General features: G+C 44.3%; 1 protein-coding gene across 3 annotated transcripts in view; it reads right to left on the bottom strand.

Moving 5' to 3' along the window:
• gpat2 (glycerol-3-phosphate acyltransferase 2, mitochondrial) overlaps nt 1-23896 on the bottom strand; it is a 55721-nt gene that overhangs the window by 11942 nt on the left and 19883 nt on the right. For all 3 annotated transcript variants that reach the window (XM_063055279.1, XM_063055280.1, XM_063055281.1), the window contains 7 exons: nt 23306-23405; nt 19931-20140; nt 15820-15927; nt 13079-13164; nt 9217-9323; nt 3055-3125; nt 1180-1441 (listed from right to left, as the gene is read on the bottom strand). In XM_063055279.1, coding sequence (XP_062911349.1) covers nt 1180-1441; nt 3055-3125; nt 9217-9323; nt 13079-13164; nt 15820-15927; nt 19931-20140; nt 23306-23405 — 944 coding nt within the window. The remainder of the gene's footprint in view (nt 1-1179; nt 1442-3054; nt 3126-9216; nt 9324-13078; nt 13165-15819; nt 15928-19930; nt 20141-23305; nt 23406-23896) is intronic.

Below are 23896 nucleotides of genomic sequence, written 5' to 3'. Positions count from 1 at the left end.
TTAACATAAAAATCCATCGGTGCCCTCCAGACAAATTGAAAACTGACAATAATCAAACAAGTAAACTATAATACTGCAAATATAAAATTAATCGGTTAGCACCAGGAGCCACAACGTTCTTGGTATAGGTCGACCTTCACTAATCTGGCACCACTGGGACCTGAGGAGTGCCGGATTAGTGAAAATGCGAATTACATAAGGATCACATTAAGCAATAGCTAACCGCCTCATCATACCTTTAAAATATCAAAGGATTCAAAGGTTCATTTAATGTCAGAGAAGTGTATACAATATACATTCTGAAATGTTTTTTCTTTGCAACCATCTACGAAAACAGAGCAGTGCCCCAAAGAATGAACAACAGTTAAATGTTAGAACCCCTAAGGTTCCCACCGCTGCGTAAGCAGCAGCGAGCAACAATATCCCCTCCCCACCGGCAAAAAATAAAGCACACCCGCTACCAGCACTCAAGCGTGAGCTAAGCGATAGCAAAGACACAGACTTGCAGTTACCCCAAAGACTGCATTGCACTCGCAGTTACTGAGGGAATCCTCGTTAGTTTCTTTTCCTCCGCTTAGTAATAGGCTTAAATTCAGCAGATCACCACGTCTGATCTGAGGTCGTAGGCAGAAGAGAACAGAACGCCGGCCGGACGACGCTGGAGGGCAGTGCATGACTGCCGGCAGGCAGGCGAGAAGGCGGACCAACCCAGCGTGTGCCAGCTCCCCTGTTGCTGGTGGGTGCCGGGCAGCCGCGCCTCACGCAAATGATGTTAATAAATGCAGGAAAACAAGCAGGAATCGCCGGTCTGTGCTTACAAGAGCACACCAACACGTGAACAGATCTAGCACAACCAAAACAATGTGCAGCAGATTGGTACGGTGGCCCGGGAAATTTGAAATTACAGTTGCGTGGAAAATTTGAAATCAGTGCGGATTATCGAAGGAACCAGATTACAGGTAGTCGGATTAGTGAAGGTCAACCTGTATAAACTTTTGGTAGGATGATAGAATGAAAGCTTTCTCAAAACATCACTCTAAACCAGGGGTTCCATGGACCCTCTTGCTTAATGGTTTTGGTCCATGACATAAAAAAGCTGTAAACTGTCTGAACCTGAACAACCTGCTGGAAATTCTGGCATTTGGGGGTTTACTGAATTCACAGATTCGAGTCACTTACCGGCCACAGCTTCCCCGATAAAGACAGGGAGGATAGCACTGCTGTAAAGACTAAGCTCCTCTACAGCCTCTTTGCTTGTCTTGGGTATCACAATGCAATTGGTCAGAGAAAATCTCCTGAACGTCACACAGTCTCTCAGCAAGAAAAGGGCATGCAGCAGTACATCGTGGAGCTTCCCCGAAAAACCCACGTCAAAATGCCTTGCAAGAACTTCATTCATTAGCCAGTAGAAACCCTTTGCCAATGTGGTAAGGAAGACACCCTGCAAAAAGGCACTTGGTTATATTAAATGCACAATAGATAGAAAGCATCTTCCTCAATTCCTTTATCATTAAGTAATTTAACTGATAATTTTGTAGTTGAACACACTTTGAGGATTTGGGTACAATTTAGAAAATATTTTGGTTAATTGAGTTTTTCACTTTCCAGTCCCATTTTTTCTTTTTTTTTAATAAAATCTTCTATATCTGGTGTAGTTTTTAAAGAGTAGAATAGATTGGGTATTAAATGTTTTCATGATTTGTTTGTTGGAGATAGTCTCTCTTCTTTTTAACAACTGTCAGTTAAGTATAGCCTACCGAGAACTCACTTTTTTCGATATTTACAAATTAGAGACTTCTTGCGTTCTCAAGTACATACATTTCCTAAAAGTCCAGATAAAAATTTACTTCATATAATTTTTAATTTGAAACCCTTCCATAATGCATCTATGTCTAATATTTATGGTATGTTGTTCGGAATGAGAGATATTCCTTTCGATAAAATTAAAAATCTTTGGGAACAAGATTTACAGATTTCAATTTCTGAAGACACTTGGAATGAAATTTTTAAATTGGTTAATACCTCATGGTTATGTACCCGTCATTCCCTTCTACAATTTAAAGTGGTTCATACAGCCCATATGTCTGAAGCTGTCTTGTTTTTATTCGGATATATCTCCCTTTTGTGATAGATGTAATTAGGGAGAAGCTTCATTAATCCATATGTTTTGGACTCGTCAGAGTCTTGAAAAGTATTGGAAGGAAGTATTTCAAACTTTTTGAAGTAAATTTTAAAACTAATCCTTTGGCTGCCTTATTTGGCATTGTTGGAGGAAATGATATTATTTTGGAGTCACACGATTTGCATATTTTGGCCTTTATTTCTCTTATAGCCAGGAAAGCATTGTTGCTTAAGTGGGAGGATGCTACTCCGCCTACTCATACTCTTTGCTTACATTTAGAGAAGATTCACTGTTCAATTTCTGAACCCAGACAAGATTTTTTTAAACAATGTGGGGACCTTTTTTGAATTCTTTTCAAAATCTTTGATCTGCTATTAAGCACAGATGCTGGCTAATAATATGCTTTACTATATGTTAAGGATTTCTTCCTTTTCTTCTCTTTTTTTTTAAACCTAACAGCTGTTTTTTTTTCTGGTAGTGGGTTTAGATTTTTTGTATAATAAAATTATCTCTTTTCAATATTATGTTTAAATTTAATTTTATATGGATTTGGGATAATTACACTTTATCTGTGATTTCAATACATTGTAATCGATATATACATATATCCTACTGTACTCTATTCTTTTATGTAAGAAATTAATAAAAATATTGAAAAAGGAAGAAAGTATCTAACAGCAAAAAACAGAGTGGTCATAAAGTGGAATTAATATTCAAAATAGTAACTTTCAAAGGACATCTGAATGGAAAAAGACCACGAAGAAGGGTGGAGGAATGGAAAGAGTCAAATTGCTCTTGAAGAGATAACAGGGGATCAGTCCAAGCTCTGTTGGTCATATTTTGCCAATTGCTCACTCCAATGAAGAGGAATATTACAGCCACACTCTCCCAGGGCTCGCGTACTTGGTGCAACAATGGAAAAGACTACCTACCTGATGGTGCTTGTGGAGGAGCAGGCAGGCCACGAGGGTGGTGGACATGACTGCCGAGCAGCAAGTCGCAGCTTTCCAGAGAAAAGATTAGACGTTAGTTTCACCAAATCACAGGGAGAACGTACAAACTTCTGACAGTCAGCGGTGGGAATTGAAACCCCGACAGCTGACCACTTGTATGGTAAAGGCGTCATAACTGCTACACTAACGTGCTGTTGCTTCGTCACAACTGAAGGGGAGAGCGCTGGCAGAAAAGAGTGGAGTGAGTGGCAGAGCAAGAGCAGGCAGGTCATAGGTGATCCAGACTGGGGGGTGGTTTGATAGTTAGGTGAGGGAGGGGGGCAGAGTGGGAAGCTGCAAGGTGACAGGTGGAAGTAACAAACGCTGAAGATGACAGGGGACCAAGGAATGAACAGGAGGAGGAGAAGAGCAGAATTAGAGAGAGGAATGCAGGTGACGAGCAGACTGAAAGGCTGGAGAAAGTGGAAAGGGACTGGGCGACGGGGCAGACAGGGTAAGGGCCGGGGCGACGGGGCGGGCAGGGTCAGGGACCGGGCGGGCAGGACCAGGGATTGGGACGGGTACGATAAGGGATGGGGCAACGGGGCGGGCAGGACCAGGGACCGGGCGACGGGGTGGGCAGGACAAGGGACCGGGTGGGCAGGACAAGGGACAGATAGGATCAGGGACAGAGCGAGGGGACGGGCAGGATCAGGGACAGAGCGAGGGGACGGGCAGGATCAGGGACAGAGCGATGGGGCGGGCAGGATCAGGGACCGAGCGATGGGACGGGCAAGATAATGGATTGGGATGGGTAGGATAAGGGGCAGAGTGATGGGATGGGTAGGATAAGGGATGGAATGACGGGACGGGTAGGATCAGGGACGGAATGATGGGACGGGTAGGATCAGGGACAGAGCGAGGGGACGGGTAGGATCAGGGACAGAGCGAGGGGATGGGTAGGATCAGGGACGGGACGACGGAACGGGCAGGATAAGGGATTGGGACGGGTAGGATAAGGGACTGAGCGAGGGGACGGGTAGGATCAGGGACGGAGCGAGGGGACGGGTAGGATAAGGGACGGAACGACGGGGCGGGTAGGATAAGGGACGGAACGACGGGACGGGCAGGATAAGGGACGGAACGACGGGACGGGCAGGATAAGGGATTGGGACGGGCAAGATAAGGGATTGGGATGGGCAGGTGGTGGATGGTCGTATGAGCAGATGGTGCATATCACAGGCCTTGGTTATGTGACCGCTGACACCAGGCAGACAATTTCTGAAGTGTATTGATAATAGCTGAGGTCACCCATCTTGTAAAGACACTGCCCAGAAGGCAATGGCAAACCACTACGGAGAAAAATTTGCCATGGACAGTTATGGTCACCATGATCGCCTACATCACATGATACAGCAGATAATGGTGATGATGACTAATCAAGAACCTGTCTAACTCTGCTTTAAGTACACCCAATGACTTTGCCTCCACTGCCATCTGTGGCAATGAATTCCACAGATTCACCACCTTCTGGCTAAAGAAATTTCTCTTCATCACTATTCTAAAAGGACATCTTTGTATTCTGAGTTTATGCTCTCTGGTCCTAGACACCCCTACCATAGGAAACTTCCTTACCATGTCCACTATATCTAGGTTTTTCAATATTCAAAACACACCGCTTTTTTTCCTGGATTACTTTTGTGAATCTCCTCTGGACCTTCTCCAATCCCAGCACATCCTTCCGTAAGGGGCCCAAAACTGCCCATAATACTCCAAGTGTGGTCTGACCAATGCCTTATTAAGCCTCAGTATTATATCCTTGCTCTTAAATTCCAGTCCTCTTGAAATGAATGGTAACATTGCATTTGCCTTCTTTCCCAGTGACTCAACCTGCAAGTTGTTTAAGGAATCCTACACAAGGATTCCTAAGTCCCTTTGCACCTCCAATTTTTGAATTTGCCCCATTTGGAAACTAGATGATGCCTTTATTCCTTCCGCCGAAGTGTATGACCACACACTTCCCTCCAATGTATTTCATGTTTACCCATTGTCCTAATCTGTCCAAGCCCTTCTGCAGACTCCCTGGTTCCTCAGCATGACCTGCCTCTCCACCTGTCTTTGTATCTCCCACAAACTTGGCCATAAAGCCCTCAAGTCCATCATAGAACATAGAACGTAGAAAATAGGTGCAGAAGTAGGCCATTCAGCCCTCCAAGCCTGCACCGCCATTCAGTATGATCCTGGCTGATCATCCAACTCAGAACCCTGTACCAGCCTTCCCTCCATACCCCTTGATCCCTTTAGCCACAAGGGCCATATCCAACTCCCTCTTAAATATAGCCAATGAACTGGCCTCAACTGTTTCCTGTGGCAGAGAATTCCACAGATTCACCACTCTCTGTGTGAAGAAGTTTTTCCTAATCTCGGTCCTAAAAGGCTTCCCCTTTATCCTCAAACTGTGACCCCTCGTTCTGATCACAATCATTAACATATAACCTGAAAAGAAATGGCCCAAACAACACACACTGAACACCACGTCACCGGCAGGCAACCAGAAAAGGTCCCCTTTATTCCCACTCTTAGTTTCTTATGCATTAATAGACTATTAGGTTTTCCCCTTTAACCTTCCACAACCAAGGGAAAACAATGTAATTTTTATCACGCAACTCCAACCCCCATCCCCAGAATGATCCTGGTAATCCTCTTCAGCATTCTCTGCAAAGCTTTGAAGCATTTTCTCAAAAGGCACAGCTCCGAGATGCTGCAGTGAACTCTCGTTTTGACCCAAGAAAAGACATAAAGGAGGATTAATATGACCTACATGCGTCTGTCATCAGTGCTCCTATTTCTACCGTCAAGAATGCTGCCTTCATCTGTTTACCCAATTCCCCTCGGGATCAATAAAGCACGACTATGACTATGTCTATGACTCAAGCTCCAGCAATAATTATGAACCACATTGCTTCCATGGAAGCACAAGCAGCGAATACAGGATCTTCCACAACAGCTGAGTTTCCCTACACAAGAACATAACTACATTGCACTTGCCTCACACAGGATCTCCTCAGCACCTAACAAATAATGAATTTCTCACACAAAGTGCATCACATAGATTTAATGTTGGCAAATGCGAGTCGTATATATCCCATTTGGCATGGGCTGTGTGGCTTGCTTGTGCTTCACACACAAAGTACAGGAGATTAGTTCCACTTTTTAAATACCCAATACCTTAAACTAGAATGTTCACAGAATACAATAAAATTGAATAAATAAAACAAACTTCACAAAGCCTTGAAGCTCAAAAGAGGCAGAAATTGAGGGGGGGGGCAGGAGTGGGGTAAAACAATCTTTAATAACCCTGGGGTGGGAGATCCAATCTTCCAACGTGTCCAAAAATGGGAAAGGTGAGACAAAAAGGGGGGGAGAGAGAGGGGGGGAAGAGAGAGGGGGGAAGAGAGAGGGGGGAAGAGAGAGGGGGAAGAGAGAGGGGGGGAAGAGAGAGGGGGGGAAGAGAGAGGGGGGGAAGAGAGAGGGGGGGAAGAGAGAGGGGGGAAGAGAGAGGGGGGGAAGAGAGAGGGGGGGAAGAGAGAGGGGGGGGAAGAGAGAGGGGGGGAAGAGAGAGGGGGGGAAGAGAGAGGGGGGGAAGAGAGAGGGGGGGAAGAGAGAGGGGGGAAGAGAGAGGGGGGGAAGAGAGAGGGGGGAAGAGAGGGGGGGGAAGAGAGAGGGGGGGAAGGGGGGGAAGAGGGGGAGGGGGGAGAGGGGGGGCAGAGGGGGGGGGAGAGGGGGGGAGAGAGGGGGGAGAGAGGGGGGGAGAGGGGGGGAGAGGGGGGGGGGGAGGGGGGGGAGGAGAGAGACCAGATCCCGACTGAATTCTTGATCCAATCACTAGTTACATCACTGCAGCCAGAAAGGCACATTTCCTACAGAGATTAGGCAACGAAACTCATTTCCTGCTAGTAATTCCCAGTGTAGGTGACAGACTTTGTGTAGGGGTAACACTTTACATCCAGTGATCACAATGCCATTAGTTTCAAAGTAAATATGCATAAAGGTAGGTCTGTGCGGTGGGCTGAGATTCCAAATCGGAGAAAGGCCAATTTTGATGGTTTCAGAAATGATCTAGCAGGTGTGGATTGGGACAGGCTGTTTCCTAGAAAAGGTATACTTGGTAAGTGGGAGGTCAACAAAAATGAAATTTTGAGGGTACAAGGCTTGAGTGTGTCTGTCAGAATAAAAGTTAAAACTAACAGGCTTAGAAAACCTTGCTTTTCAAGAGACATTGGGGCTCTGGTTAAGAAACAAATGGAAGTGTAACAGCAGGTATAGGCAAGTCAGAACAAATGAGGTGCTTATGGAGTATAAGAAATCGTGGTGGGGGGGGGGGGGCAAATAAGAAGGCACGAGGTTACCCCAGCAGACAGAAGTGAAGGAGAGTCCTAAGGGATTCTACAGCTATATTCAGAGCAAAAGGATTGCAAGGAACAAAATTAGTCCTCTGGAAGACCAGAATGGTAATCCATGAGTGGAACCAAAATAGATGGGGGAGATCTTAAATGCATTGTTAGCATCTGTATTTACTCAGGAGACAGACACTGCATCTACAGAAGTGAGACAAAGCGGCGTCAACTTCATGAACCCTACACAGATTACAGAGGAGGTGGTGCTTGCTGTCTTGAGGCAAATAAGGGTAGATAAATCCCCAGGGTCTGACAACGTGTTCTCTTGGACCCTAGGAGTGTTATTTAAATCATCCTTAGTGACAGGTGAGGTGCTGGAGGACTGGAGGATAATGTTGTTCCGCTATTTAAGAAAGGTTTTAAAAAATAAATCAAGAAACACTAGGCCAGTAAGCTTGACATCAGTAGTGGGAAAGTTATTGGAAGGTATTCTGAGGGACTGGATATACGAGTAGTTGGACCAATTAGGAATAGTCAGCATGGCTTCTGCATGGTAGCCCATTATCTAACCAACTTCATAGAGTTTTTTGAGGAAGTTACCAGAAAAGTTGATGAAGGCAGGGGATATTGTCTGCGTTGGAGGTTGGTCAAGAAGGTTCAGTCACGCGGCATTCAGAATGACTAGATATTGGCTTTACTGCAAAAGCCAGACACTGGTAGTAAATGGATGCCTCTCTGACTAGAGGCCTGTGACAAGTGGAGTGCCACAGGGATCGATGCTGGGTCCGTTGTTGTTTGTCATCTGTATCAATGATCTGGATGATAATGGGGTAAACTGGTCATCAAATTTGCAGATGACACAAAGATTGGGAGAGTAGTGGACAGCGAGGAATGGCTTGCAGTGGGATCTGGACCAGCTAGAAAAATGGGGTGAGAAATGGAAGGTGGAATTTAATGCGGACAAGCATGGTGCGTTGCACTTCAGTAGGACCAACAAGGATAGGTCTTACAGTGAATGGCAGGGCACTGAGGAGTGTGGTACAACAAACGGATCTGGGAATACAGATCCATAATTCATTGAAAGTGGCTTCACATGTTGATAAGGTCATAAAGAAAGCTTTTGGCTTATTGGCCTTTGTAAGACATTGGCGAGGCCTGATTTGGAGTATTGTGTGTAGCTTTGGTCACCTACCTACAGGAAAGATGTAAATAAGGTTGAAAGAGTGCAGAGAAAATTTACAAGGACGCTGCCAGGCCTGGAGAACCTGAGTTATAAGACTGAATAGGTTAAGACATTATTCTTTGGATCGTAGAAGATTGAGAGGTGATTTGATAGAGGTGTACAAAACTATGAAGGGTATAGATAGGACAAATGCAAGCAGGCTTTTTCCAATGAGGTTGGGTGGGACTACAACTAGAGGTCATGGGTTAAGAGTGAAAGGTGAGGTTTAAGGGGACCATGAGGGAAAACCTCTTCACACAGAGGGTTGTGAGAGTGTGGAATGAGCTGCCAGCACAAATGGTGCATGCAAGTTCGATTTTTGACTTCTAAGAGAAGTTTGGATAGGCATGGATGGCTATGGTGCAGGTCGAAGGGAGTAGGCAAATGGCTCGGCATGGACTAGATGGGCTGAAACTCTTCCATGACTCTATGACCTTGGCATTAAGAGAAGCTAGCAACAAATTCAGGGAAATAACTGGATAGATGAAGAAACATCTGGCAACGTTAGTGTCCTCAAATAACCATGCCAAGTGTTAGACTTACTGTGAAGCATGTGCTTTCCCAGATTAGCCATCAGTGTTTCGTGATGTTTGCTGAGACCAGTCCAACCTTCATTATTCAAAGACTTCTCCTGGTACACAGATTTCGAGCTGAAATGGAACGTCTTTTATGAAGACATTAAGGACTTAAGACATTGACCTGCACGGCTCTAGTTTTTCCAAGTTTATTTTATAATCAACAAACAGGGAACGCATCCCCATTTATCAAAATAGCACCAAAGTTCAAAGCAAATGCATGCCACCACATACTACCCCGAGATTCATTTTCTTGTGGGCATTCACGGTAGATACAGAAAAATACAATGAAATCAGTGAAAAAGACACAAAGACAAGCAACCAATCAATGCGCAAAAGACAAACCGTGCAAATACAAAAAACAAATTAGAACAAACAATCATATAAATAAATAAATAATACCAAGAGCATGAGCTGCAGAGACTTGAAAATCAGTCCAGGGGTTGTGGGATCAGTTCTGCGTTGAGGTAAGTGACCCTATTCCCTCTGGTTCAGGGACCAGGTGGGTGAGGGGTAATAACTGTTATTGAACGCTGGTAGTGAGAGTCCTGAAGCTCCTGTACCTCCTTCCTGATGGGCAGCAGTGAGAAGAGAGCACGGCCTGGGTGCTGGGGGTCCCTGATGATGGACGCTGCTTCCTTGTGTACAACTGTCCTTCTAGGTGCAGTCGGAGGTGGGCACATCTACAAGGTTAATCTAAATGGTTTCACTTGGATATTTTTTTTGAATCTTGATGTTTAGTCCCTTGCCCGTGTTACCTTCATTGAGTTTCAGAAGAGTACACGAGAATCAGCCACAGGCTGCTATCCCAACTGCCTTGTTCCTCGAGCTGGCATTGAGCCTCGCGATAACAGTACAGGAAACCACAAACATAGACCAGAGCGAGAGTGGGAATGAGACTGAGAGCACTGGTATTGCCAAGTCATCTGAAGGGAATTGCTCAAGTACTTCCAATGTAACGGGATGAATAAAATCCCATCATATTAATGCTTATTCTGCATTAATGCATTTAATTAAAATTGTTTTTACATCAGATAATTCTTAGCAAGTACTTATCTTTCCTGTAGTTCTTTTGGCAAATGGAAATGTAAAAGAAAAAGTGCTGAGGCCAATATAAAAACAATGTGTTGGACACACTCATAGGCCAGGCGGCAAGTAGAAAGAGAAAGAGGGAAAACATTTCAAGTCCAAGACCTTCCTTCAAAACTGGGGAAGAAAAATAACAAGTTGATTTTAAGTTGAAGAGGAGGTGGCAGAGGGATAGGACCTTAACTTCGATAAGGTGAGGCCAAGGCTGGCTTGGGAAATCAGCCGTAAGCGAGGTCATCTCAACAGGGAATGAATGGAACAGATCCTGAGCAGACGGACACAAAGCTATGATAGCAAGAGGGCAAGAACACAAAGGAGGGCAAGATTCAGAGCTATAGGACAAGCATAGTTGAGAGTGAAAAGCTGAGAACATAAGAAATAGGAGCAGGAGTAGGCCATCCGGGCTATCAAACCTGCTCTGCTATTCAATAAGATCATGGCTGATCTGGCCATGGACTCATCTCCACCTACCTGCCTTTTCCCCATGATCCTCAATTCCCCTGTCACAGCCAAAATCAGAGTTCCAACACAGGCAGAGAAAGGACGTTACCTGAAAGGACACTGTAGGATTCAATCTCAAGTGCAGTTCCTCAGGCTTACAATGGCCCCAGTATAATAGCACAGGAGACCACAGACGGATAGGTCAGAGTGAAAGTGGAGTGAAGTAGAATTGGTGGCAGGCTACAAGAGTCACCCCTGCAGAGTGAACACACAGCAGCACCCAATTTGCATTTGGTCTCCCCAATGCTGAGGATACAGCAGTGTGAACACAATGTTTCTCTAGGTGAGAAGATGTGTAAAGTGAATTGCAACTTCACCAGGAAGGATTGTTCCCTGAAATGGTGGGAAGGGAATAGGTGAGACGACAGGTACTGCATTTCCTGTGGTGGCATGGTAAAGTGCCATAAGAAGGGGAAGGGGAGGGGCTGGTAGGAAAAGAACCACGGGCCAGAGCTGCGAAGTGGACAATCCATTCTAAATGTAGAAAGGGAAGATGGGTTTGGTTATAGAATTTCATTGAAGGTGGCCATGGAGAACTTTGATTTGTGTGAGAGTGAGAGCGAGACAGAGTGCGAGGGAGAACAAACAAGTGTGGAAAATGGATGAAGTGAGGTCCAGCTTCGTCAACTATATTCAGTAAAAATGTAGATATCTCAGAGGTATGTGTGCGAATGCTTAGTCATCAGAGCAAAGACAATGGCGACAGTAGAACTGGGAGAACAGAATGGAGTCCACGGGAGGCAAGGTGAGAGCTGGAGGAGACTGTGAGCACATAGTGGATGGTTAGGGCCAGCCTACCCCTCGAGATGCTGATGGAGAGATTTAGAAAGGGAAGACAAGTCTGAGGTAGAGAACATGAAGGTGGGAGTAGGGTGGAAATTGCCAGTAAAAGAGGATATATATTTAAGTTCTGTATGAATGCTGACCCAATACACGAGAAAATCTGTAGATGCTGGAAATCAAAGTAATACACACAAAATGCTGAAGACAGCGTCTATAGAAAAGAGTAAACAGTCAACGTTTTGGGCCAAGACCCTTCATCAGGACTGGGGAAAAAAGAGATAAGTCAGAGTAAGAAGGTGTGGGGGGGAGGAAGTGCAAGGTGAAAGGTGAAATCAGGAGAGGGGGAGGGGTGAAGTACAGAGCTGGGAAGTTGATTGGTGAAAGAGACAGAGGGCTGGAGAAGAGGAAACGGGAATGGGAAATGGTGAAGGGGGGCAATTACCAGAAGTTCGAGAAATCTGTTTTCATCCAGGAAGGATACATGACTGCAGCAATAAAGTTGTTGATGTATTGGATCAACCTTTATGGAGGTGAAAGAGTATTCCACACATCTCACATTTGGCCAGGCATAGCTTGGACCCACATTTTCCCAGAGCCACACTGTCAATTTGGAAAAAGTGGGTGTAGCCAAAAAAGTTTTTCAATTTCAATTTTAAATTCCAGTTTTCTTTAGTTTGGGGTCACTTAATGTTCTTTATTTTGTTGTTAAAACATATTACATTATCTGACTCAAAAATCTCTGGTGATTAAATTTCCTATCTTATCATATTTCATTGAAACATATTTCTAGTTTCCCTCTTTAGCTTTGCAATGCTAATCCCCAAGACAATTCTCCCAGCTTAATGATTAAACAATCTTCTACAATCGACTCTGTTAAAGCTTTAATAACGTTGAAAAACTTCACTCTTAACCTGTTCTTGTGCAGGGGAAATAAGCTTCAATTATCTCAGTACTCAATGTTCTCTTTCATATGAAATATAATCTTTCATAGTCGCTCAATGAGCTGTTTCTGTGACCACAAGAAATACCTGAAACAGACCAAATTTCAGCAAGATATCTTAGGACATCTAATACTGTATTACATTTGGCTAATATGCATCTCAAGCCAACCGGTGGTGTAGTGGCATCTGCACTGGACTTCGAGGCAAGTGGTCCCTGGTTCGAATCTGGCTGGCTCCTTGCACGTTTTCCATCTGTGCTGGGTTAAGCGTCGAGCTAACAACTCGGCCTCGTAAAAAAACAAAAATACTGAAGAAATGGCAAGGTTCCCACCCGATGTGGAATGGAACAACAAATAATGCATCACAAACAGGAACTTTTTTTAAAAATTGTGCTTTCATTTATTCCCCAATTACCCAATTATTTAACAGATTGTGTAAACTCTAAGATATTGTTACTATGAAGATCCGTTATAATCAACTCACATACTTAACGGCTACCCACTCACTATCTCTCACCTGTATTCAAGTATGCATGGTAGCAGGATTTTCCACAGTGGCACTGCAGAAGTACAGAAATGGAGTCCTTCATTTTCGAGGTAATCCTGGAGCACAGGAAAAAAAAACCAACAACATAATATAAACAGGCATCTGACTGGGCACCCTTCCCAAAAATAACTAATGAATCATTCTGAAGAAACTACCAATCCCTTCATGTACTTCAAATAAGAAATAAATAGGCAATTTGATCCTTTGGGACTGTTCTAATGTTCATTGTCACTGACTTTCTATTGACATCAATTGAACTGAATTGACTTAATTACTTATATCCTTTGTATACATGAGGAGTAAAAATCTTTACGTTACGTCTCCGTTCAAATGTGCAGTGTATAGTAATTTATAATAAATAGTATGTACAACAATATAACACAGAAGTACAGTTACATCAGCATGAGTTAATCAGTCTGATGGCCTAGTGGAAGAAGCTGTCCCAGAGACTGTTGGTCCTGGCTTTTATGCTGCGGTACCATTTCCCAGATGGTGGCAGCTGGAACAGTTTGTGGTTGGCGTTGACCCCAGTGATCCTTCAGGCCTTTTTTTTTTAAAAAAACACACCCGTCTTTGTAAATGTCAATGTGGGAAGTTCACATCTACACCACTGTCTGCACCAGTCTCTGCGGACTTCTACAATGAGGGAGGTACAGTTCCCATACCAGGCAGTGATGCAGCCAGTCAGGATGCTCTCAATTGTGCCCCTATAGAAAGTTCTTAGGATTTGGGGGCCCCATACTAAACTTCTTCAACCGTCTGAGGTGAAAGAGATGCTGTTGTGCCTTTTTCACCACACAGCCAGTGTATAGAGACCAAGAACATAGAATAGTACAGCACAGTACAGGCCCTTCAGCCCACATTGCTGTGCCGACCCTCAAACCCTGCCTGCCATATAACCCCCCACCTTAAATTCCTCCATATACCTGTCTAGTAGTCTCTTAAATTTCACTAGTGTATCTGCCTCCACCACTGACTCAGGCAGTGCATTCCACGCACCAACCACTCTCTGAGTAAAAAACCTTCCTCTAATATCCCCCTCGAACTTCCCACCCCTTACCTTAAAGCCACGTTCTCTTGTATTGAGCAGTGGTGCCCCGGGGAAGAGGCGCTGGCTATCCACTCTATCTATTCCTCTTAATATCTCAGATACCTCTATCATGTCTCCTCTCATCTTCCTTCTCTCCAAAGAGTAAAGCCCTAGCTCCCTTAATCTCTGATCATAATCCATACTCTCTAAACCAGGCAGCATCCTGGTAAATCTCCTCTGTACCCTTTCCAATGCTTCCACATCCTTCCTTGTGATCAAGAATAAGATATCCTCCCTTTCTGTTTGCCCACTGAAGTAACTTCACCTCTATATTATGTTGCATCTCATCTCATGCCCATTTACTCAGCTGGCTCACCAAACTGCTGCAAAATACCTGTGTACGAAACCGTGAGAATGTTAAATATTTACTTCCTTTAACAAAGAAGATCAATAATCTCAGACAATATGTATAGGCTGCCAAGGGAAGGTGCCTGTGTATGTGACGGCCTATTGCTCAGTGCTCTGCCTCGTTTGAGTGGCCTCTCTCTGTCTCCCTCGATGCTGCTGGAGAATGTTAGCAAAGTTCTGCGATTTATGGACTGGACTGGACTCCTTCAGTTTTATGTCTACGTTCAGTGTTTTCACCTGTTCTTTCTTGTTGCCATTTGGCGCCATGTTTTTTTTACGTGGAGGGGGTTGGGAGTTTGATGTTCTTGTTGCCATTTGCACAATTTTTTTCGCGTGGGGGGTGGGGTTTGATGATCACATTCTGTTCTTTCCTGTTGCCACTAGGCACGATTTGGTACTTTTTGTGTGGGTGGTTTGATGTTCTTGCTGTTTACATGATTTGTTTTTCTGCGTGCGGGGGGGGGGTTTGATGTTGCCTTTTCCTCAATTTGTTTTTTTTTGTGCGCGGGGGGAGAGTTGATGTTCTTGCTGTTTGCATGATTTGTTTTACTGCGTGCGGGGGGGGGTCGAATTTGCCATTTCATTGATTCGATGTTTTTTGCGCAGTGGGGGGGGGGCGGGTTGATATTTTTCTCTGAACAACTTCCATAGTCTTCTTTGTTTTGTGGCTATCTGGAGAAGGTGAATCTCCGAGTTGTACACTACATACATACTTTGAAAATAAATGAAGCAATCAACCTTTGAACTTGAACATTTCCTTTCCAATGAAAGGAATCAAGGATAATTTCTTCACCCAGAGCAGGGGTTCCCAACCCTTTTTATGACACAGTCCCCTACCATTAACCAAGGAACTTGTGGGTGGACCTCAGGTTGGGAACGCCTGACCTAGAAGATGATGAGGTGAGGGGTCTGGAACCCACTGCTTGAAAGAAGGCATGGGCAGAAATTACTAGCACATTTTTAAAAAGTACCTACAAGAACTACAGGTTTCGGGCAAGAACCTCAAAACGGGATCAAGCCGAGTTGTAGATTTTCAATTGGCCTGAATCGCAATGGACTAAGTTGCAAATTTCAATACTTCTATGATAGATTTTGCAAACACACATTGGTTAGCGGTGTCGAAGGTTACTATTTTTAGCTACACCACATAATGCATACGAGTCTGAAGTCAAGTCTATTTCACTGAATGATCAGCAAAACAAAGAGTAAAACTTGGAGTCCATTTTTAATACAGAGAAACACATACACAGATATGAATTAGCCTAGACCCTACCTTCAATGAAAATGGTTGTCCAAAATCCACCCGAACGCAGCCATATCTCTTTTGTAGAAATCTGAACATCCAACAGATTGCTGCAAAAACTGTAGTCCTTCTGTTACCCTGCACAGTGCAAGAAATTTTAAGTTTCTGTAATTGCCGCTAAAGACACTCCTGGGTGTACACAGACCAAGAACTAGCATGTCAGTTAACGGACCAGGTTGAGATTCTGAATGTTAACAGAACACACATCCTCATTGACAGTTATGTGCTTTTTCTTCCATCCTCTCACAAAGATACCAGCTCCAAGTTCATCATGTCGCTGTAAACCATTATGTCACTTACTTTGAGAACATGAACGATTGTCACCTTTAACAAAGGGTCTGGCTTTGGCTTGAAATGCAGACATAAAACCAGAAAATACTGACACCAAACGTCTCCAGGTCTCACAATGCAAAGGAGCCCATGAGAACTTACACAGGCAGAATGTTAAAGTTCTGACAAGGTAGTTGCAAAAAAAGTGGCATAACATATTAAAAGTAAGTTGGCCCCATGCTTTTATTTAAACCACTAGAGTGAAAATGCTTTTGAATTTCAACCAACTTTTGTTCGGGAAATTTCTACAGAGTACCTCTCAGCCTTGGCCATTTTTCAAGTCAGTCTGGAGTGCAAATGATCAATGTTTTGTTGCAGGGAAAGATCACACAAATTCCACAGGCAAAATACACCTTCCAAACGTCAGAATACTGACCACAAGCAGAAAAGTCACACCAAGTGTTCCTCACACTTGAACTAAATAAAGTGCACCTCAGTTGCAACTGGCCAGCTAAGCAAGCAATTAAAGCATTGACGTGATCAAAATGATTCTGGCCAGTGTCACACTGTCAGCTTAGTTTCACTGATGCAGGACTGGGGCACATAAAATTACTAAACACTTGAACATAATACTAAGAAGGAAAGGCACTATAAATTGAACGGAGATAAAGATGTGTGAAACTATCTGGCTGTTTGGGTGAATAGAAAATGACCTAAATGACTGTTTGAAGAGCAGGAAATTCACTAGGTTCCCTGATTATTACTTTTCTCAAAGAGTTTGTTTTTTTTTTGTGCGGGGAAAGTATAAGAAGTGGTTGTCGGGTGAGCTGACAAAAATGGCTGTTCTTGAAGAGTGGTCCACTGAACCTACCATGGGAACCTCATTGAATACCTTACTCAAATCCATTTACAGCATGTCTACCGCTCTACCTTCACCCATTTGTTTTGTTACTTGCTATGCAGACTATCCCTAATCAGACTATGACCCTCCAAATGCTTGTAAGCCCTGCCTTTAAGAATCCTCTCCAATAGCTTGCCCACCACTGGTGTAAGGCTCACTGTCCCAGGATTATTTCCTATGATCATTCTCAAGCAAAGAAATAACACTTTGCCACCCACCCACTACTCCTGTGGCTAGAAGGATCATCACCAATGGCAAGGCAATCACTTCCCTCGCATCCCATAGTAACCCGTGTTATACTCCAACCGGCCCCCGGGGACTTATCTACATTAACACTTCTCAAAGTTCCAACATTGCCTCATTCTTAACTGCAACATGTTCCAGCCCATTAGCATGCTCTACACCGACGTCGCATTCATTGAAGCCCCTTTCACTGCTGAATACTGAAGCAAAGTATCCCCAATCTCCCCTGACTCCAAGCATTTTTCCTCCTTTATCCTTTTTTCACTCTATTCATCCTCCTGTTCTTCATGTACGTGTAGAACTCCTTGGGGTTTTTCTTAATCCAACGCACCAAGGGCTTTTCATGCCCCCTTCTAGCTCTCCTAAGTCTCTTAAGCTCTCTTGTAACTCTCTAGAGCCCTGTATGATTACTGTTTCCGGAAGGAAGAAAGTATGCTTCCTCCTTCCTCTTGACTAAATGTTCCATTTATCTATCTATCCCCTCTTGTCAACCACGGTTCCTTCACCCTATCATCCTTTCCCTGCCTCAAACGGGGCAAACTTACCCAGCAGCCCATGCAATTGCTCCCCGAAACAACCTCCACATTGCCACTGTACATTTCTTTCAGCACATCTGCTCCCAATTTACACTCCCAAGATCCTGCCCAATCGCATCACAATTAAGTTCCAGACGAGCCCTGCTTTGGTATGGCGCAGCGGCCTAGCGGTTAATGTAACGCCATTACAGTGCCAGTGACCCGTGTTCAATTCCGCTGCTGTCTGTAAGGAGTTTGCATGTTCTCCTTGTGGCCGGGTGGGCTTCGTCCAGGGTGGGCTTCGTCCAGGGGGTCATCTCCCTCTCGCCGGCAGAGGCATCCGTTAAATTGCCGATTAATGCAGGGGTCCCCAACCTTTTGTGCACCGTGGACCAGTTTAATATTGACAATATTCTTGCAGATGGCCCACCAGGGGTGGGGGTGTTCAAGTAGGGTTAAACTCACCTCAACTCGTCTTTTACAGTTAGGGTTGCCAGCTTTCTCACTTCCAATTAAGGGACAAAAGTAGCAGTCAAATCCCAGGACACTTTACCTCAGGAAAGACTACAATGACCATGAAGCCTTGCGCGGGCATCTGTGTGAGTTGCACATGCGGGTACGTGCCAATTTTTCTTCCCCACAAATCCGTTTTGCCTTCATCTTCCCGACTCTACTGTACATACATTATTTCTACTTTATACAGGCTGTGTATTTATCATATCATTCCTGCTTTTACTATATGTTAGTGTTATTTATTTTCGGTTTCATGTGTTATTTGGTATGATTTATTAGGTTATTTTTTGGGTCTGGGAACGCTCAAAAATTTTTCCCATATAAATTAATGGTAATTGCTTCTTTGCTTCACACCATTTTGGCACAAAAGGTTTCATAGGAACGCTCTCCCTTAGCGGGGGAAATACTGGACAAACCAATTTAGCCCAATATATTGGATGTCCCGGCAAATACGGGACAGTTGGCAACTTTATGTTCAAGTTCAACAGTGCGTGACAGGGAATGAGGAAAGGTGCAGCTGACTCATATCGTTTCCTCGCGTCCCGGTAGCATGCTTTGCAGCCCGGTGGTTGGGGACCGCTGGCTTAAAGAGTCAAGGAAGATTGAAACACCCAGGTGAGCGAGAATCCAGTGCTGATTCCCCGCCTTTTTGATCGCTGCTGCGAACGGGTCTCTTGCTGCCACTGAAGAAGGAGTCTGCGTGACCACCCATTGCTGCTCCGGAGGGTAGGTCTCTCTCTCTCTCTCTTCCTGGCTGCCGTCAGAGGGTGTGACCAAAGCTCTGCGTTTATGGATTAGATTCTGGACTCCCGTCTTTTTGAGTCTTATGGTTTCTATAGTCTGCATTTTTGCCTGTTCTCCCTTATTGCTGTGTTGTTAGTTTTGGTGCATGAGGGGAGGGGGTTAGGGTTGAGGTTCTTGTTGCCATGGCGCATTTTTGTTAGATCTTTGTATGGGGGGGGATGGCTTGGGGGTTGCCTGTGGTGCAATCTGCTGGGGTTTTTTTGTGTGTGCAAGGCAAGGGGGCTTTAGGAGTTGATGTTCTTGTTGCCGCTTGGCCCGTTTTGCTAATTTTTTTTTCCTGCAGGGTTTGGGGGCTGATGATCGCGTTGCTGTTTTTTTTTGGTCTGGCGGGTGGATTTGAACGTTTCTCTGAATGACTTCGATGGTTTTCTTTGTTTTGTGGCTATCTGGAGAAGACGAATCTCAGATATACTTTGGTAATAAATGAACCTTTGAACCTTTAGTAATTGGGCAGTGAGGGCTCACTGGGCCAGAAGGGGCTGTTGAAGTTTCTCTCAACACGTTTCAAAAATTACTTAATTAAACCCTCCCAACAGCTGTTGCAAACCTGCCACAGACTTGCTCTGAGGTTTTTAAGTATCAGCACATGAATGCACGGGGAACAAAGGGGCATGGTTCATGTGCAGAAGAAGATTATGGTTTAATCTGGTGCCATGTTTAAAACAGACAATGCCTATTCGTTCACAGAACTTCTATGCTTTATGCACAATTTGGATGATTGCAAAAGCTCGCTTCTCCCAAAAATTAGATTCAAGGATGAACAAGAAAGCAGGCTTTATAACATAAAACGCAAAAACCACTCTTATTCTAGTAGGAAGCTAAGAACTATTCTTACCATCTGTTCATAGCAGTTTTCGTCGACAATACGATCGTAAGAGACACCCACAGGTATCAGTACAGCATCTGCTATCAATTGGTTATGAAAAGCGTCGAACACCCGTGCTAGCCATTCCAATCCTGCGCAACAAGGACGCCCGCCAGACGGAACTAGGTCTTCCAGATACATCAGCAGACTCTGATTCTCGCTCAGCAATCTCTCAATGTACTGCAATATTGGACACAGACAAGAAGATAGAACTCCCCGCAGAACAGCGATCAAACAGGTTAATATTCGCAAAGTATCGTTCAGCAATCAGTAGTAACAGATACATAATGCTGGCAGAACTCAGCAGGCCAGGCGGCACCTATGGAAAGGAATAAACAGTTGACGTTTTGGGCTGAAACCCTTCATTAGGGCCAGGATGAAACTAGAATACAAAGGTTGCAGCAAGGCCAGTAATTAGTGCCCAACCTTAAGCGCACCTTGGGAAAACGATGAAAAACCACCTTTGCGAACTGCTGGTGAAAGTAATCCAGTGTTGCCTGTCCAGTGAGCTCCCAGGATGTCACTGATGCTGAAAGTGCAGACACGTATTTCCATGTCAGGATAGAGAAGAACCTACATGGAGCTATAATCATCTAGATGTGGGCAGCATTCCATTAGCTCCTTACTTATGCCTTGCAGTCAGCAAAGCTTTGCAGCGTCGGAACCTGCCACCCTTCACAACTGAGATTATTTCCTGCATTGTTGAAATCTACCTCTCTGGACGGGTTGGCGGAGGGCAAAATAGTATCGCGGCTCAGAGATTAGCATTATGTACTACAGAGCTATTAGTTAGTTAGATGGGTGGACTTATGTGGCCGGTCTTTTGTGTTTCCCATCAAGGCCGAGCCATTAAATTTTAATGATGGGGCATTAAACGATGGCATTAGTGTAGATGACGATCAAGGATGGGGGGAGGGTGTTGGTTAAACTCTCTCTGGTCCAAGATGGATTGAAAGGCTTAGTGTTCGATGGCTCAGGGCCTCTACTCACTAGAATTCAGAAGAATGATGGGGAGACCTCATTGAAGCCTATCGAATGCTGACAGGCCTTGATAGAGTGGATGTGGAGAGCATGTTTCCTATGTTGGGGGGAGTCTAAGACCAGAGGGCACAGCCTCAGATTAGAGGGATGTAGAACAGAAATGAGGAGGAATTTCTTTAGCCAGAGAGTGGGGAATCGGTGGAATTCATTGCCACAGGCAGCTGTGGAGGCCAAGTTATTGGGCTGATAAATTCTTGATTGGTCAGGGCATGAAGGGATATGGGGAGAAGGCAGGAGGTTGGAACTGAGAGGGAAAACAGATCATCCATAATGAAATGGTAGAGCAGACTCAAGGGAAAATGGATCAGCCATGATGAACTGGCAAAGCAGACTGGATGGGCCAAATGGCCTAATTCTGCTCCTATATCTTATGGTCATTCCCTGATACTATTTATGGAATGAATGTTACTTGACACCTGTCAGCAAGCATGGGCTACTTCGACTATGGACCAGGTACAGGCAAACAGCAATAGTGTGGATAGGCAGCAAAAGTGTAGTGGGCCAAGCTGACTCTTCTGGGTTGTATGACTCGATACCTCACTTGCTGAGGAGCTGCAATTCTAATGTTTATTTTGCATATGCTCGAATTTTCGGCACTTTTTCCCCATCTATCCAACTCCACTCCAAATAAGGGGAAGAAAATTACACAAATGATCAAAACTGGTATCAATTACAGTGATGAATAGATGATGCAGCTCAGCTAAAAATACTACCCGTTTTTCTTAAGTTTACAAACCCTCCGAGGGTTCCCAGCAAACAGTATTTACGTGGCTGGTCTGGTTGATTTTCTGGCTGAGGGTTTTGATTCAACTGTGGATTTTGTTCAGTATTTCTCAGTTACAAGACTAAGAAAACGTGGTAATGTCTGGTTTTTAAGCGTTTCAGGAATGGGTCAATAGATCCATCTGTGCCATGTGTGTTCAACTTTAGAGGAAGGAAGTTTGTGCTTGTCTAGCTTCTGGACTTCAATAGCATAGTGTTCACAGTTAACAGGGTGTGCTTGTATTGTTAGCTGTGTGGGGGTGAGAGAACTAATTAGGTATGTTTGCATGTTAAACTGAGAAGCCATCAGAGGAATTTATCTCAACCAAATTCTTGAGGTTTCATCTGTTTAAGTCCAAATTCCTCTCTTCTTTAAACAAACTACAACCCCTTCCCAAACTTTTTTTGTGCAGCTCTAAGGCCTGACTCTTACTGAAAAGTAACAGAGAAGCAAACTTTATAGAAACATTCTTGGCAACAACTCATACGTTGGAAACTGCTATAAAACCACAGTACTTATTAAACACTTTCTATAGACCAAAGTCATTCAAAATGCTGGAAAGTACTCCAGTAAGAAATCTCCATGTCACTTCAAGTAGAAAACATTCATTTGGCATTGACTAGTTGAAGTTACATTATATAATAAAGCGGTGGGGCAGCGTGAAAGAGGTCAAGGCTATCTAATTCTCACAATGAGACTTTTTCCTGATCACTTGAATTTTAGAGTGTTTAGTTTTCTAGCTACTGAAAGTGCCAACTGAAGGCTGATTTATACTTCTGCGCAGTAGCCTACGCCGTTGTGAGCATTTATACTTGTGCGTTGGCGTGTCTGCGTCGCTCTGCAATTCACCGCCAAAACGCTAGTTGGCGGTGGGGTTCCTATGCCACTGTGTTGAGTTTCTTCGTGTTGAAACTGAAGGAGGGTGAATTTTCTGTGCTTGTCCGGCCACTGAGAGACATGGACGAGGAAATGCATTTCAAATATTTTCGGATGTCGGCAGGTAGATTTGACGATTTGGTTCATCATCTCCAGCCATTTATTTCGCATCAGTGTACGCACAGTATACTCAGAGATTGGCAATCACCATTCGAGTTTTAGCTTCAGGTGGAAGTCAACAGGCTGTAGCAGCTAGCTACAAACTGATGTCAAGCACAGGGTCCTCCATAATTTCGGAGGTCTGTAAAGCTTTATGGAAAGCATTGCAGCCAGATTTCCTTCCCTGCCCTTCAGTCGCCCAATGGGAAGCTATTGCAGCGTAGGAGGAAATGCGATGCTACCAAGCAGACCAATCACAGTTGTTGCAGACTGCATCGCCGCGACGCATAGTTACATTCTTGGGAGAGGTGCGCGGTAGGCTACAGCGTAGGGTACACGGCTACGCCGTACTTATGGCGTAGATTTGACGCAGAAGTATAAATCGGCCTTAAGTTCATATCTTGTGTTGTTTGAACTAAAGTTGGCTCTGATATAAGATGCAAGTAATACAGATTTTTCTTTATGAAGTGTGACAATACAAAAATCAAGACAACGCTTTGACTAACCAAATTTAAGACCGTCTTATACAAATTCTTCCCAGGAGTTATCTTAGTTCCGTGTGGTACCGGTGAAGTGAAGATTCCTCCCAATCTCCGCAGCAGAGTCCTGACCAATTGAAAAGAACCAAAACAAAGAGCATCATATATCCATACAGGGTCACCTTCGAAAAGTATTTTGTGATACTTCTTGCACAGCTGTTGCCACATTCACAAGCTTCGGGCATTGCCCCAAGACATTCACCAGAAAAATGTGGCGCCTTCTGGGGCGCTATGAAGGAGGCCGCTCGAGCGAGCAGCTGATTCAGACTCTGAAAATGTGACCTCTGCTCCCCGGCTGCTCACAATGAAATAAGACCGGACATGTTCGAAGTACGTTCCTGCATTGCTGAAACGCAGCAAACACAATTCTTTGGGTACACACACAAAATGCCCGAGGAACTCAGCAGGCCAGGCAGCATCTATGGAAAAGATTAAACAGCCAACGTTTTGGGCCGAGACCCGAAACATTGACTGTTTACTCCTTTCCATAGATGCTGCTTGGCCTGCTGAGTTCCTCAGGCATTTTGTGTGTATTACTTTGATTTACAGCATCTGCAG

The sequence above is a fragment of the Mobula hypostoma genome, chromosome 8, assembly GCF_963921235.1.
Source record: "Mobula hypostoma chromosome 8, sMobHyp1.1, whole genome shotgun sequence".
NCBI classification, from domain to species: domain Eukaryota; kingdom Metazoa; phylum Chordata; class Chondrichthyes; order Myliobatiformes; family Myliobatidae; genus Mobula; species Mobula hypostoma.
Note: the sequence above shows the minus strand (reverse complement) of the source record. Positions and strands in the feature narration are given on the sequence as shown.